We start from the raw sequence: 16,735 nt of genomic DNA on the forward strand, positions 1-16,735 counted from the left end.
CCACCTGATTTTGTTTGATCACATCACAAGTGTTGAGTGATAAGTTGGCCCGGGGTACTCAAGTTTGGTTTTGGTAGGGACGTGCCGCTGAGAATTTGAAAGTGGACCCATAAATATACCAATTTTTCAAGAAATTTGGACCCATTCATATACCAAAAGTCAAAATTTTCGGCCGAATTTAACCCAAACTGTCTTAGTTTTTACAAATTTTCCCAAAATTTTGGGAAAATTTTGAAAATTTTGGCTAGATTAGGGAAAAATTGGGCTATTTTCCGAAAAAATTGAGAAAATTTTGGAAAAAGGACCCATTCATATGTCAAAATAGGCTTTGAAAAAGGGGGCCATTGATATACCAAAAGGCTGAAAATGCTACCCATATTTGCGGCACGTCCCCGTATGGTCATTTGTACTGAGTACCCCCCCCGGGTAAGTTGGGTATTCCAAAACATTGTGCTTTTTAAAATTTGTACGAGTTACATAGCATCATGCAGTCTTCTTAAGAGACAAAGACGTTTTTGTACCACAAGTATATAATGAGTTACTCCAGTTGAAATCCATACACCCCCTATGGAAGACATGACCTTAATCTTCCACACAAGCAATGGGAATTTCAAATGCGGTTACCAGAATGGGTGACTTCCATTTAAAATAAACACCCCTGTGTGGGACATTAAGGTCATGTCTTCCATAGGGGGTGTATGGATTTCAACTGGAATAGCCAATAGGATGATGAAATCCATCATTTAATGTTTAAAATGCTACCAAAATAGAACTGTTTGCAATTGGTACTTGTTAAATCAAATCACTGTTATCTTACTACTACATACATGATATACCCAGATTATAACAGGATTAAATCCATATCTACCTGCTGATATATATTCAACTACAAGTAGGTGATATTATTTGATGCAAAAACATTACATCTTAATAAGCGCACTGAGCAGGGCTTTTCAAGTACTGCATTTACTTCATTTCTGCATGACTTGTATGTACTATATAGCTAGGGTAACTAGCATACAATCAACCCTTTGCACGGTAATCTCAAAATTAGGTAATACCCTTTCCAAAAGGATTTTAATGCTTTGCTAGAAATGTGCTAAAAAGCATGCGTTTGCGGGGAGAATCTCATTTTGGGAGCATTTAGGGTCGATTGGTCTGCGCACCTGCACCTAATTCCATTCTGTGAAATGGAGATAAACGATTGTGCACTCCAGGAGTGTATACAAAAGGGAGCTTGTGCATAAACGCTGACAAGTAGAGAGCTCAGTGTATGCTAAGATGAGTGAGGTCACCAGGTTTGAACACATACTCCTCCAGCATCAGCTGAATTCAAGCATGCCCAAAAGGCCAAGGCACAGGACTTTCCTATCTGGAATTCCTGCTGCTCCCACCCTTTGGAACAATCTGCCTTTCACTGTTCGCTCTTCACCAACTGTGACAGTCTTCAAGACGCGGCTAAAAACTCATTTATTTTCTGTGAAATACCTGCAAGTTTAATTCATGTGTTTTTTGAGTGCAATTGTGTCGATGCTGGCCATCTTGACTCTGACTTTTTATCTGTTTTTAGCTTGTTTTTATTATGTTCTTACTTGCATGACTTATGTATATATTGGTCTTGCGTATTTTATCACTTTTGTCTAGGATAAATTTCTGTAGTGTAAGATTTTTAAAAATGCTCTCTGTGTATTTTATATATCTTTTTTGCTGTTGTAGAGTATGAGTTTACTGTAAAGCGCACTGAGACCTTGTTACTTGCGCTCTATAAATGCCTTTTTATTATTATTATTATTACGTATATTGTGTGACTGGTGCACCACAGACTATATAATGAATATCTGTGGGTGTACTGACAAGCGAAAGTGTAGCTTTATGCGACTCATCACATTACAGAATAATTTTCCTGAATACTAAGTTTCTAAGTAGCTGGGACTGATAAATATATTATAGCTTTCCAAGAATGATAATAAATTTTTTTATTTCTCTCAAAATTGTGATTCTTCAAAGCCATGCATACTGCATGTAGTATTATGTAACATTTGTCATGACGTGTCTGTATTTTGCAAGTGTGACACAATTAAATCCCTGTCATTATATAAACTATGATATACCAAGCTAATCTCTACCTTATCTCTGTCTTTGTATGCTGAACGATATGACAGTAACTGAGTAAACAATAGCGCTTTTGTTTGTTTAGAAGGACTACATGTGGATAGCACATGGTGAAGAATATTGCAAAACAAACCCAAGTTCAAGCAATTTACGTCATTTAACTAATTGGCAAGTGGTACTATTGACAATGAGAAACTACAGTGCAACTATAGTGCATGATGTAAAGCAAAACATCAAAGCATACACCCTATATTGCTGCCAACTATGACACAGTGCTGTGTACACAGGTAGATCGTGAATATACTTGTAAGATAAATTGTATGACCATTTTTCAATGCAAGAATATATTCTCAGATTCATGACAGACTGCTCTGTGCACAATTGTCTTAAACTTAGGACAATTACACAAAGTTCCCTACTCATTAACCCTAACTCTGTAAAATCTAACAAAGCAAACCCACTGTGTATTCATGCATCCCATGTGATGCGATGATGGAATCACTCTTACTCCCCATTCCAGAAAAATACAGAACTAATTTTTTTGGATTAAAAAAATATTATCCAGTTTTGCCAAATGAAACATAGCTTAATCCTAATCCTTTAGCTAGTCCTAACTGGCAATAACAGTCAAATTTTTGGAAATAAGGGCCAAAAACATGCGTTTCTAGTGTGTTTTTTCGACCTTTTTCGTATTCTGTGACAATCAGGCCCAAAGACTTGAACAAAGACTAATTTCAAGTTATGCATTCTTATATTTGGAAAACACATTTTCCAATCTTTTTCATAACCATTAGCAAAAATAACATGCGATATTAAAATTATGAGCTAACTCTTAGCCTGTACTCAAGATTTTGAATGCTTAGACTTGTGCCAAGTCTTACAATTTTTTCACTACAATTGTAAGAAAACATGCAAAATTGCATGTTTTTGGACCATTTTACCGCAAATCAACCAAATATTAAAATATGACCTTTATTGCCAGATAGGACTAACTAAAGGATTAGGATTTCACTATGTTTCATTTGGCAAAACTGGATAATATTTTGTTAATCCAAAAAAATTAGTTCTGTATTTTTCTGGAATGGGGAGTAAGAGTGATTCCATCATCGCATCACATGGGATGCATGAATACACAGTGGGTTTGCTTTGTTAGATTTTACAGAGTTAGGGTTAATGAGTACACATGCATGAAGTCTTGAGGTCAAAACCCGTGGGAAAACTCCAACTTCTTTGTTCATGCACCTTTGCTCCTTTTTCATTCCTTCTTTCCTTTTCGATGGCCAAAAACCACTGTGTTAAGAGTTAAAACCATATTATAACATTTTCATACAAAATGGATTAGCATTTCTTTGCCATAAAATGTTAGCTTTTACTGTCAGATATATCCGCTTTTATTTTTGAGCCGAATAACTATTAAGGCAAAGCAAAGAAAATTGGAATTCACTACCAGCGCCGATCTCGCCAATACTGCGTATCATTCCTTCGGTCGTGTTATGGTACGATCCTTTGTTGTGTAGATCACTGTGCCGCACGCCATGTACGTAGTGTTATGAACATCGTGTATGCGTTCAACTATTAATTCCATTGTAATAATAAAACAGTGGTTCCTGCGTTTAATTCAAAATCTTGGATTTTGACAACACTACAGCACTAGAGAGTCTTGATTTTTGCAGGGTATGTTGGTTTAATAAAGTACAATATAATTGTGTAAAAAAAATATTGAGGGTGTCCTCCTCAGCAAATATTATAATATGGCTTTAATGTCAAGAAGTTACCTATACCTCTTATCCTAGCTTCAAATTTCCAGGTGTAGGAATGCATGCAACATTAATTTGTGCCTTTCTACAGTATGCACACTGTGCATGTACTTTCAATAAGCTTATTAATTGCCAGTGATCACATTAATCAACCATCACTACTCCGGGATGGATTTGTAGACTGGTCAATGCACAAATATTGATTATTGCGTAAAAGGAGTCATGACAAATGTTGGATCAGTCAATGAGATACCATACCTATTCTATCAGCCAACACACTTCTCTACTTGTATAAATAACAGCACTACATTGGAAAAATCACAGTTTTGGAAATGTTCTTCACATCGTTAGTTACATGCAAGAAGATTTTAAGTGCACAGTTAGACTACATGTAGTTGAATTTCTGTAAAGTAATTAAGTAAGTCTTCAAGTATGATTTTTGTTATAGCAGTATCTGTCTTTTAAAGTCAATTTGGGTATGCTGAATCCAAAAATCATGGATATCAAAAATAATTTTAATGTTTTGATGTTTTGACCTCCTGATTTGCGTAAAAGCAAAATAGCCATCAAAATCACTGAATCAGTGTGTAAAACTTTTAACAAAAATTGCACCTTGATGGCTTCTCCAGGCCCCCTTTCCAGAAATCCAATTAGTCTAAGTATAGTCTGGTTGCTCTATGAAAAAGGAATTATTATCAAAACCACTAATCTTTCCAATTAGCCCCTGCTGATACAGCTTTCAACATAGTGTGAAAAGTGTGCCATAATACCATTATTACATAACAATTTTCTATCTTTTGGCTTGTCTACTGTGGTTTATCATTGGGGTGGGCTTGTCCAGCTGGGAGTGGATTTGACCAAAGGGATAATTACTAGTAATAGGTCCTAGATTTTATTCCTTTTTCATAGAGCAAGAGGACTATAATAACAAAACACTTATGACCTTCCTGCATTTCAAGTGCAACATTATGCCCTTACTGACAACTACATTAACCTTTCCTGTGGAGGGTACTAAAAAGTTACCCAAAAAATAATGGGCTATTCCAGATGAAATCCATACACACCCATGGAAGACATGATTTTAATCTTCCCCACAGAGAGTGTGAATTTCCTGGATGGGTGGCTCCATTTGAAATCTACACCCCTGGAGTGTAAAGTGAACAGTGTCTTCCATAGGGGGTGAACGGATTTCAACAAGAATAGCCTAATACTTAGAGAATAACGATAGGAATTTTTATTTTGCCTATCCTCTACCGTGTGATAGACGACAGGCAGGTCCAATATTTTGAGTAGTTGATGCGCAGCCGTATCCACTACGATAAAAATATTGGACCTGCCTGTATCATCATAGGTAGAGGATAGGCAAAATAAAAATTCTATCGCTTATTCTCATTCTTAGTCAGTTAAATATTATTTTAACAACTGTAAACAATTTTTTAAAGCAAAAACTAAGTTACCGTCATAAAAACTCCCCTCATTATAAAATGAACGAAACTTGTTTACAACTTCACATATTCTGTTGCGCGTACTGCTAAGCGCTTCGCAGATTCCGCACTAGTCTCACGCATCCAGCGCGATACATTCTCGCACTCTACACGCGTGTTACACATTATCAAGACGCATGATGACGTGGGGTCGTCTACGGCCTGATAGACGGCACCCGAAATCATGCGATTGTCCAATCAGAAATGTGTCTACGAACTAGACCACTCCCACTGACTAAGAATGAGGAAATGGGATGGCAATTCGCCACCGAAGTGTTACGTGTAATCCGATGATCACTATGTCAACTGGATCATGCTTTCGAGTTCTGCACCACAATTTAAATGAGCGCAACACAAAGTCTATGGCATGTACTATCAATTCCAAAATGGTGCATGATCCAGTTACCAGGAAGTTATATAACCACTTCGCTGGCAAATAACAACTTACCAAACATATACATGCAGAATGAGATGAAACGATAATAATCAATAAATGGCTGAAGAAACTCCTGTAGTAAAACAGAGAAAATATACAAATGACTATGAGTGTTATGCTTGTTGGATCGTGTAACAGAAAAAAGCTTACCAATCTTGAAAAGTTCAAATAATGTATCATTTTCATTAATTTATTGCTAAATATAATTTCAACAAAGTGGGAAACATTTATGTAATTTGAAAAAAAAAGTATAATCAGATCTGGTCAATAATCAGGGCAGTAAAAAATAATAGCTATATACCGGTAACTTCTTCATTTCAAACTCAACTGTTATAACTCTTTAGTTTGATCAGCTCGTAATCGTGGATTAATATCAATATCGAGAATTGTCTTGTGACATCTCATCTCGCCAGAAGTATTACAAATTATTAATTGAAAACCTGTACTTTGTCTAATTTCTAAAATATAGACAGGCGGATCATCTATATCACTCTTAAGATGGGTCTACTTTTCGGCGTAGTGGTAAAAGCCTAATAATTCCCGCCGATTACGAGCTGATCAAAGAACACCTCGATCCTCTGTACATTGATGTAAATGTATAGTCATTTAATTGAAACTAATCAGTCTTCATCAATTATCTTAAAATAATTAATCATCAGTTGTGCCCTTGTCTTAGTAGGGCAGACTAGAGGCATTTTACTCATGATACTAACCAACTCTCTCCTCAATACTATACCAAAATAGTCCTGCAGACTTTGGCCATAGACAAAATAATTAGCACTCAGCAAGAAGTACCAACTGAGTGTTCTGAACCAGGGCAGTCCTTCCGATTTGTAGACAGCGTGTCCTATTCTGATGATCTCATGAAAGCACATCATCTCTATTAAGATGATCTGAAACAAAATAAGAAGTAAACATGGTGAAATGAACATAAGATACATTTGTATATATGTACAACTGCAAGGCTATCAGATATGAAGCATGTAAATATATGGGAAATACCTTTGCGTCCAATACTTATATATTCTTGTTGAAGAATATGTTTAAATAGAAATAACCGTACAGACAATTTGGCAAATAGTATACAATATTCCGAGTAATTTTGATAGATATCCGATTTCAATTGTAAGTATATTTTGAAATATTAAGATTTGTCCAATAACTTGAATTAAAAAGCTGTAACACTATTTGTATAAACATATGCATATACTCTCAAATACATGTAGTACTCTCTCATGATGCACATCCAGCTACACCACCCCTACACCCAAACATACACCCCTCCACACATACCCCACCCTCACCTACATGTAAACACCATCAGCTGTGGATGTCAACCCACCCTACTGAGTTTTTACTTTCCAACTGTGGACACATGTGAGTTTCTTTTGTATTACCATGGAGCATAGTTAAGTTTTTACCATCGAAGTGCGGACTGACACTACACCCCCAACTGAGGTCATTGCTCATAATGCTTTTAAATGCCGTGTTCAAATAAGAAGTAGAAACACCGTCCAAGAACTGTGGACGTCCCCAATTTGTCTGCATCTGCATTTACAGAGATTTCTTGTGTGTCATTGTTTACCAGTGTTTACAAAAGCCCCCTCCACATACACCGAACAGTACTCACTTGCACACACATACCAGAGTATGATCCTACATGTAGTTAACAGTGTGTTTTATCACATCTAAAAATCACTGTGAATGTTCTGTTAAAATTCCATGTTTTAATGATCCATGACCTAATTCTTGTTACATTATTAGAATAGCTACCAAAACTAAGAAAAACAATACCCCAAGAGGGTGAGGTTATATAACCATAAACCTGATTTACTAAAACTAACTCTAAACAAGCTAAACACATGACATTATTGTTTACTAAAAAAACACAAGTTACATCCATCAGATTTTGTTCTACCGGCACACTTCAGCAAGTTGCATTTCATTTTGTAGTCATGAAATAATTATGTGATATATAGGTCAAATAATTTACTGATCTCAACAACTATTGTTGCAGAGAAAACGAACATGACAGGTATTCATGTAGTCACAATGTATCGTATGTGCTGTACAGGAAGTGTGCCATGGTAATACAATAAGTTTCCATTTCACATCGAAACTGTAACAAAATATGCCGCAGAGTGCACCAACTTAAATGTTTTGTTTTTTTGTTTTTTTAACATTTTACCGGCAGCAACATTATGTATGTAGAATTTCAATTCCAAGCCTTTGTTCAAATTTGAGAATTCTTTGAAACATGACATGTTGCTTTTTTGAAAAAGTGCCTGCAATTTTTGAAAGAAGACATTTATGGGGGAAACTTTTCCATCACCAACAGCAAGATGTTTAAGAATATATTTCCATAAGTATATTTGCATACGATCAGTTTATTGGGCTATTCCGGTCGAAATCCATACACCCCCTGTAGATGGAAGACATAACCTTAATCTTCCACACAGGGAGTATGAATTTCAAATAAGGTTACCTGAATGGGTAACTATTTAACTCCATACTCCATTTGAAATTTACAATGTACACCCCCTGTGTAGGAGATTATATAGTCATGTCTTCCATACAGGGTGTATGGATTTCAACTGGAATAACCCATTGGCAAATCTGTTGGATATAGCAATGATGTGTTAACTTGCCAGAAATATTATTGTCGTTGTTCTGGCAAAACCTTGTAACTCCAATAGCTGCTCTGTGTAAAATATGTACAATACAATATATTTATTGTACATATTTCACACATGGCAGCTATTGGAGTTACAAAGTTTTAAAGAACAGTGACGTCATGTTCTTACCAAACTTGCTAGTGCTACTGGTCCCATATAAATTAAGAAAGCATAACCAAATATCATAGCCCATGTGAACACTCCCCTTATTATCCAGTTTTGCCATCTACAGAGAAAACAGATAGAAACAAACAGAAAACACAGCAATGTTATTGGTGCTGCTGCAATAAATAACAGGGCTATGATTTGGGGTTGTGACATTTACTGAAAAAAAAAGAAGCAGGTTGGAATTTCAGAGAGAATGTGAATTCAATATAAACTGCAAGAGTGACAAATGGAAATGCAACATGAACAGGTAGCAACAAAAAGAGGTAACCCAAACTGAAATACAAAAGATGAAACATTATATAGTCCATATGCCTTCCTCAAGGCAGTCAAGTAAAAATCATATTTTTTGTGATTTTCTCAAAAACTGTCCATTTTTGCAAGAATCTGTAATGCTAGTTTTGGTTTCTAACATCATTTTCTTTCTGAAAGTATACTTATATACTTATCATCATTACATAAATAAAATACAATAAAAAATATCAGGCTAAATTACTGCCTTGAGGAAGAAGGCATACGGACTATCGTCAGTATCGTGTAGGTTATTCTGACAGGAAAGCTTTTGAACTGAACATTATATAGGACACTACCTATGCAGCCCATGTATGCATGATTAATATGTCTAATGCGAATGGGTTCAAGCAAAACGAGTCTGTTTTCAAGCAACATCAAATTTCAGGTTTTAAATAATATATGCTATTTTCGGAGCACTATTTCAATGAAAATGCTATCACAATTACATGTAGGACAAGTTTACAGTTTCAGAGAATGTGTTTAGAATACAAAGGAATTTGAATACTATTATTGGCTATCTCAAAATAAATATTAGGGAACGCCTCATTTAGCTTGATCACATCACATATTATATGTTTAAAAGATTTCATTTCTCTGATTTCTGAGGTTAGCAGTATAGTACTTTGCCAGTTGACAAAAAGATATTACATTTTATGCATCTTATGGAGCTCCATTTTATTTCAAAAATCATGCAAACATGTTTGGCCACTTATCAGCAAGTGTCAAATCTGAAAAAGAATCAATACCATACTTGCAACAACAATCTTGGTAAGATACATGTACAGTAATGGACTGTTCCAGTTGATATCCATACACCCCCTGGAAGACATTACCTTAATCTTCTACACATGGGGTCACGTAAAGATTGCAAATGCAGTTGGGTCAGTCCATATCAAAACAGATTGAGTGTACACCCACCCTCTTGGATTTTGCTCTCCTTTGGCTCAGGGGTACCTTTCATGGACCCCTAGGTGAGGTCACAAGAAAAAATTCAAATTCAATTTCGTTTCGAATGGCGGGCCATCTAAGTTTGGCGACCTTGACCAAAATTGGGAATTTAAGGTGTCCAAATGACAAAGCGCTCTCTTTGAGAGGCATTTTCTTCTTAATTAAATCAGTTGTGACCCTCTTTTTGAATGTGGTCACTCACTGGCTGTGTCTGAAATGCCTAATGCCAAAAAAGATTGATTTGAATTTATTTGGGATTTCAGAGGGGGTCAAAATCAGCACTTCGTACTGTTCAATCAAATTATCTTTGATTTTGAAGGACCCATGATAATGTCACAGTGCACTTATAGGTCCTAATTATGTTCAGAATGGATTAACCATGTGCCAATGTCTATGAACAATTCAAAAAGAGAAATTTCTAGACCCCCTACAGAATTTTAGGCCCCCTAAAGTGGTTCAGCCACAAATGGCGCTTAAAATCGGCAAATTTTGACACCTAATAACTTTAGGTGTACACCAGATATATAATTTCTAGTCTTTTGCATCTGAAAGAATGTAGTCTAATGTTACTAGGAACATAAGATTTGTTTTGTATTTTTGTGTTTTGATACTAAGTTGATGGTCCCAAAAATCCCAATTTTGACTAATAATGTACAGGTTATGGGTACAAAATGTCAATTTCAACATACCCTTTTTCTATTTTTGATCACTTTATAGCAAATTGTCTTATTTATCCTGTTATTACATAGTTAACAACGTCCGATTTTGGTGATTTTGGTGTCTAATTATATATGTTTTCTTGCATGAGAAATACAACTACGCAACTTAAAAAACTGTACAAGTAACCAATGACCTCCTTATTACAATATGGATGCTTTTGGCAGCCATGTTGCAAAAGAGGGTCATCGGTTCCTTGTATAGTTTATTAATTTGCTTAGTTGTATTTCTCATGCAAGAAAACATATATAATTAGACACCAAAATTACCAAAATCAGACGTTGTTAACTATGAAAAAAAAAAAAAAAGGTCGTTGACCTATGAACATTTTTCGTCATAGCGCCCTCCTGAAAAGTCTGACACATAACAAACTATACATTTTTGGAATCCTCATGACCATACGAGTAATTTGATATATTACTTGACATAATTGGGAGCATTCTGAAAATTTGACCCCCATAACCTGTACTTTGCATGTGCATCGTTGCCAGGAAGTGCATTTTTGACCCCCTTAAAAATCCATACAGAGGATTAGAAAGTAGTTTTTTCTTATTACTTGACTCAAAAGCAACTTGAAATATCAGGATCAATAATACAAATGGCTATAAAGTGATCAAAAATATAAAAAATATCATACTAAAATTGACATTTTGTACCGTATCCTGTATGCATGGTATGTTAGGCAAAAATGACTATTTTTGAAAGCGTCAACTTAATACTAAAACACAAAAAATACAAAACAAATCTTATGTTCCTAGTAACATTAAACTACATTCTTTCAGATGCAAAAGACTAGAAATTCATATCTGGTGTACACCTAAAGTTATTGGGGGTCAAAATTTGCAGATTTTAAGCGCCATTTGTGGCTGAACCACTTTAGGGGTGGCCTAAAATTCTGTAGGGGTCTAGAAATTTCTCTTTTTTTGAATTGCTCATAGACATTGGCATATGGTTAATCCATTCTGAACATAATTAGGACCTATAAGTGCACTGTGACATTATCATGGGTCCTTCAAAATCAAGATAATTTGATTGAACAGAACGAAGTGCTGATTTTCACCCCCTCTGAAATCCCAACGAAATTCCGAACTCTATCTTTTTTGGCATTAGGTATTTCAGACACAGCCAGTGAGTGACCACATTCAAAAAGAGGATCACAACTGATTCAATTAAGAAGAAAGTGCCCTCAAAGAGAGCACTTTGTCATTTGGACCCTTAAATTCCCAATTTTGGTCGAGGTCGCCAAACTTTGATTGCCCGCCATTCGCAAACGAAATGGAATTTGAATTTTTTCTTGTGACCTCACCTAGGGATCCATGAAAGGTACCCCTGAGCCAAAGGAGAGCAAAATCCAAGAGGGTGGGTGTACACTCAATCTGTTTTGATATGGACTGACCCAGTTACCTTTCAGGTAACCCCATTTGAATTTCACACTCCCTGTGTGGATGATTAAAGTTTATGTCAGAGAAGAACGGCACTTGTTTACATTTTGAGAGCGTGCAGAGTGTAAACACGGATGTGAGGTTTTGATTGGCTGAATCAATCGTCTGACAATCATAGCAACAGACCGATAATCTGATTGGCGGATTGTGCGACAAATCGTTGGTCGATGCAGATTGGCGCCCTTGAAGTGAACACAAAGCTCCGCGTATGTCGCTCATTAACAGGGCGCTTGTGTTAATCTGAGCAATAGACTGCCGTTCTTTTCTGAAACCCAGCCTGTAAGGTCATGTCTTCCATAACGGGTACACGTATGGATTTCAACTAGAAAAGCCAGCCCAATAGCCACAAGGCAGCCATTTTTAGCCTGTATTTCGACCAAGTGTGTTGGTTGCTAAATTTTATCCCCTGCATCTTTGATATGAAAATGAGACACACAAAATTCTTGACGAACATAATTTTAAGAAGTAAACTTCTGTTTAAAATGCAATTGGCCACTTTAGCAAAACTGATGAGTTTATCGGTTTGATAATCAGATAAATATCAAGATTCATTTTTACGTTTGACTAATCGGGTAACTTTTCATCCTACATGTACATGTACATGTATGTGGTATACACTTACAAAAATAGACTACTTGAATTTCACCCAAAACCGATTTGAAATATTTCAGAGAAAGGGATTTTCAGCATAAATTAAAATGCGAAGGCTTGACAAATGAATTACAAATCAGTTTACTATGTAATTAATTTATTTGAAGAATAATTTAAAAAGAATAATATTGTTAAGTAGTAAGATTTAAACAATAATATTATTCTTGAAATTTGTGTCATGTAAAAATTGTAATCTCGTAAACTTTATCAAATCTTTTTACATCTGCTTATCTCATGTTCATATCATTTGTGCTTGTTTCTATCTACAGTATGCAAAATATTTCTAATTTAAAAAAACACCTTGCAAGCCACCTCTCTGTTGTTTTTAATATGGACAAACGTTGGTTCACTAATACCACTGCTTACCAGTCCTATTAAAGCCACAGGACCAAAATAGATAATTATGGTAAAACCAGTGACCATAAGGAAACCATACATGCCACGAATCACCAGATTTTGCAACCTGTTTTTTTGGGTACAATACATGAATGATACATTAAAATATATTGCGTATAATTATGTACTTAATGTAGAGAAAATTATGCATGCTAGAAAAATCCATGCACGTGTGCTGGTGAGGGGCTCAAATACTGCCAAATACTATTAGTGAACTGCATTGCAAAGAAGATTCATGAACTGCATAATTTAGCCAAGAAGATTCTTTTTTTCTGATTAAGGCACCAGTGCAAATCTACAGAACTCTACATCCCCAGGGAGATGAGAATACAGTGGATCGATGTTTCCTCTGGAATAGGGCATGATGGGAAGAAGGGGGAAAGGTCTAATTGTGCCCATCAGCCGTATAGCCAGTCTTTTATTGTGAGGGGGCAAAGACACATTTGTCAATTTTTTCGTCCTGTTTTTGGTCATTTTACTCATTGCCATCACGATGATCACCATTTTACTGCTGAAATTTTTTTAGGAGGAGTGCCCATTATAGGGTTAATATACTGAAAGCTGTGAATTTCATACATGAATGCAATGGAATTGGACCAAGTATCATCACTAGCAAAATATCACAACTCGGCCACCAGACATTTACCTAGGGGATAATCCTTTGAGGACTTCAGGAATAACATCTTTCTGTGCCGGGATTGGTGGCTCTTGAATATCCGGCAATGGTGCAGGTTTTTCTTTTGTCTCCCCATCAGCTGTTTGGTCACTTGGTTTCTGAAAAATTAAAAGAAAAGAAAATGTAATATTTATGTTAAAATAATGTTATGTTAGCTGAATAATTGGCTCTGAAATATAAGGTTTCTCCAGAATTTTGGGGGTGGGGTGAATTCCACTTAATGGGAAAAATTTATTGCCTCTTTTGATGTACCAAAAAATGGCTCGCCTTTTGACATGCTAAATATTGGTGACCTAAATTTAAAACCTTAATTTCTGAATTAACTGTACTTAACAATTTGAAAATCACACCTCATTTTTAATCTGTTCCACAAATCAAAATTGATGTGCATTGAACCATTAATTCATGAATGCCAAAGTACATGTACTCGCTTGCTATTCGCCAGCGAAGTGTCACATGTAATCTGATTATCACCATGTCAACTGGATCACGCTGTTGAGTTCTGCACCGCGATCGAAATGATCGCAACACAAAGTCTATGGCATGTACTACCAATGCCAAAGGCTATGTGATCCAGTTCCCAGGGACTGATTTTCACCATAGGCCTGTGTTTGAAGGCATATATGTTTTCAATGACTGCAGTCTGCAGGCAGTATTGAATCCATGTAAAAGCCCAGTGGAATGGATTCAAAATAACTATCATCATATAAATGTCTTTTCCTTTCAAGATCATTCAAAGTACCTTTAGTCAAAATTTATAAAGTGCATTAAAAAGTCGCCTTTATATTATTATACAAAATTCACTGCTGTTTGGTTCAGGAATTACAATACTAGTAATATGCAATTTCAGCAGACAGTAGCAGTCTTTGAGTGAACATGCTTGTACTGCTTTGACGTCAAAAATTAAAACCTCCTCCTCTGTCACTTGCCGAAAAAAGAAACACATTCCTATTTTCAATTTATATAATACTATCAACAATAATTTTTTTGTGTTGTAAATATTTTGTTTTAAACCGTATTACTGATTACTAATAAAAAATGTCAAGGTGAATGAATGTTCAGAAATAGCTTTTTCCACTTATTGTCGAAAGGAAAATAAATAATGCTATTACTTTGCTTCTGGTTTTAGAGGATACAAGAGATTGAATGTGTGCGTTCATATAATATTTTCAAGCTGATTTCTGACTGATAATATATGACTGATAATGTTGTGGAGTGAATTGCTTCCAGATTTTACCAATAAAATCAAAATCAAAAGATTTTTTAGCTAAATTTCCTACATCTCTGACGTAAATGTCTTAGCAGTAATAGCACAGATCTTATTTACAATCAGATTAAGGGACCATTCACAAACATTTGTTAGGGGGGCCTGATGCAAAAAAATTTAATCGCAAAATTTTTTCAGGGCCCCCCTTTTCAAACCTCAAAAATTTCAGGCCCCCCTTTTCGACATGAAAATTATGGGTCAACCCCATAGAAAAGCATAGGCCGATACACTCAATTTTCTCTGGAAAATATGTGGTACCGGTAATTTTTTTCAGGCCTCCCCTTAGGAGGGTAAAAAAAATTAAGGGCCCCCCCTTTTTGCATCAAGCCCTCCCCTAACAAGTGGTTGTGAATGGTCCCTAACATACATGTATTATATGTTTGTACACCCCTCCCCATCCACCCTAACAGCCACTACCCACATACATGTACACAGCACAAGTATGTTACAGCACTGGTCAAAAAATAAAATGCATTTATGTTATGTTCATGTTTGTCATAATAATTTTTTAAAGTGAAAATATGCATTTTGGAGGATGGTAATTTTGATTTTCAAAGCAACATTTGCAATGTTCGTTTGGTAGGCCATGTCATGTATGTTGCTTTTATTTTGTGTTTTATCACATTGGCATCGTTTTTGACTTTTACTCAATATATTGCATTTGTCGGTCTTGTTCTCGATCTCCAATGCTTCATGCATTTCCCTCTTGCAATATATTTTGTTTCAGGTCTTTTATTTGATTGATTTATTGTGTATCTTTCGCTGTTTCTGGTATTTTTTATATATATTTGCCTTCTAAAATATTGTTTTTATGTCTTTTAATCCTAAAAATCTTGTACATTTATAACTTTGTTTTATTGAGTAAAGTGCTTTGTGATCGCTTGATGTATTGCGCTATATAAAAATAAAATATTATTATTATTATTATATAAAAACCGAAGTAGCAAACTGTCAGGCAAATTGTCATCAATTTATCTTTTCCACAATGTAATTGCACGTACATGTATTCAAGTTTCAGCTTGGTTCGGAGGTGTAAATCAATAAATCACCTTGTTACCACTCACACTAGACTGGCCCCCAGTCTCGGTTCGGTTCCATCTCTGGATAATGTAACAATAAATAATTACATAATGCCCTATGAAAAAAAATGCCAAAGTCCTCTACCCCCCTTATTTTCTTCAATGCCAAAACCCATTCCTCTTCATCCACAAATCGGCGCCACTAATTACACCCACCACAGTCAACCATGCAGCAATATAGAAATATACTCAGTATTATATAAGTGACGCGAAAGTCCATTGAGCGCTGATTCCTCGACTGGTCCAATCTGTTAGAGATCTCACTTCCAAATATTCGTTCAACGAAGCACGGTGATTCCGATGTCAATTACGAAAGCCCCGCCCCCGTTTCAATTCAAATATGGTAGCACAAAGCTATGCCGCGGGATGTTACGCAATATCGGATTGGACACTTGTCAACAACTGAGAGGTATTGAGCTCAAGTGGCACGCGTCTGATAGACCCATGGTACGCGCAATAATAAAAGGCAACCACTCCACTCGGACTTAGGCCTATTGTCCATATTGCGTATTATTATCGCGAGCGGTTTGCAAATGATTGCACATTATTTCGCTGGGGAAGACGCTTCAAATATCCCGAGCTGCCAAGCTGCGTTGATTGGTCGGATACAATATCGTTGTTTAGTCGCTACACAAG

The 16,735-nt window shown here is 35.9% G+C and overlaps 1 protein-coding gene across 1 annotated transcript in view; it reads right to left on the reverse strand.

Moving 5' to 3' along the window:
• The window catches only part of LOC140171826 (phosphatidate cytidylyltransferase 2-like), a 38,193-nt gene that overhangs the window by 12,597 nt on the left and 8,861 nt on the right, over positions 1–16,735 (reverse strand). The window contains exons 2-5 of the mRNA XM_072195159.1: positions 13,724–13,851; positions 8,594–8,690; positions 6,503–6,682; positions 5,802–5,862 (exon numbers count right to left, since the gene is read on the reverse strand). Of these exons, the coding sequence (XP_072051260.1) occupies positions 5,802–5,862; positions 6,503–6,682; positions 8,594–8,690; positions 13,724–13,851 (466 nt within the window). The remainder of the gene's footprint in view (positions 1–5,801; positions 5,863–6,502; positions 6,683–8,593; positions 8,691–13,723; positions 13,852–16,735) is intronic.

This window comes from Amphiura filiformis, chromosome 15 (assembly GCF_039555335.1).
Source record: "Amphiura filiformis chromosome 15, Afil_fr2py, whole genome shotgun sequence".
Lineage (NCBI taxonomy): Eukaryota > Metazoa > Echinodermata > Ophiuroidea > Amphilepidida > Amphiuridae > Amphiura > Amphiura filiformis.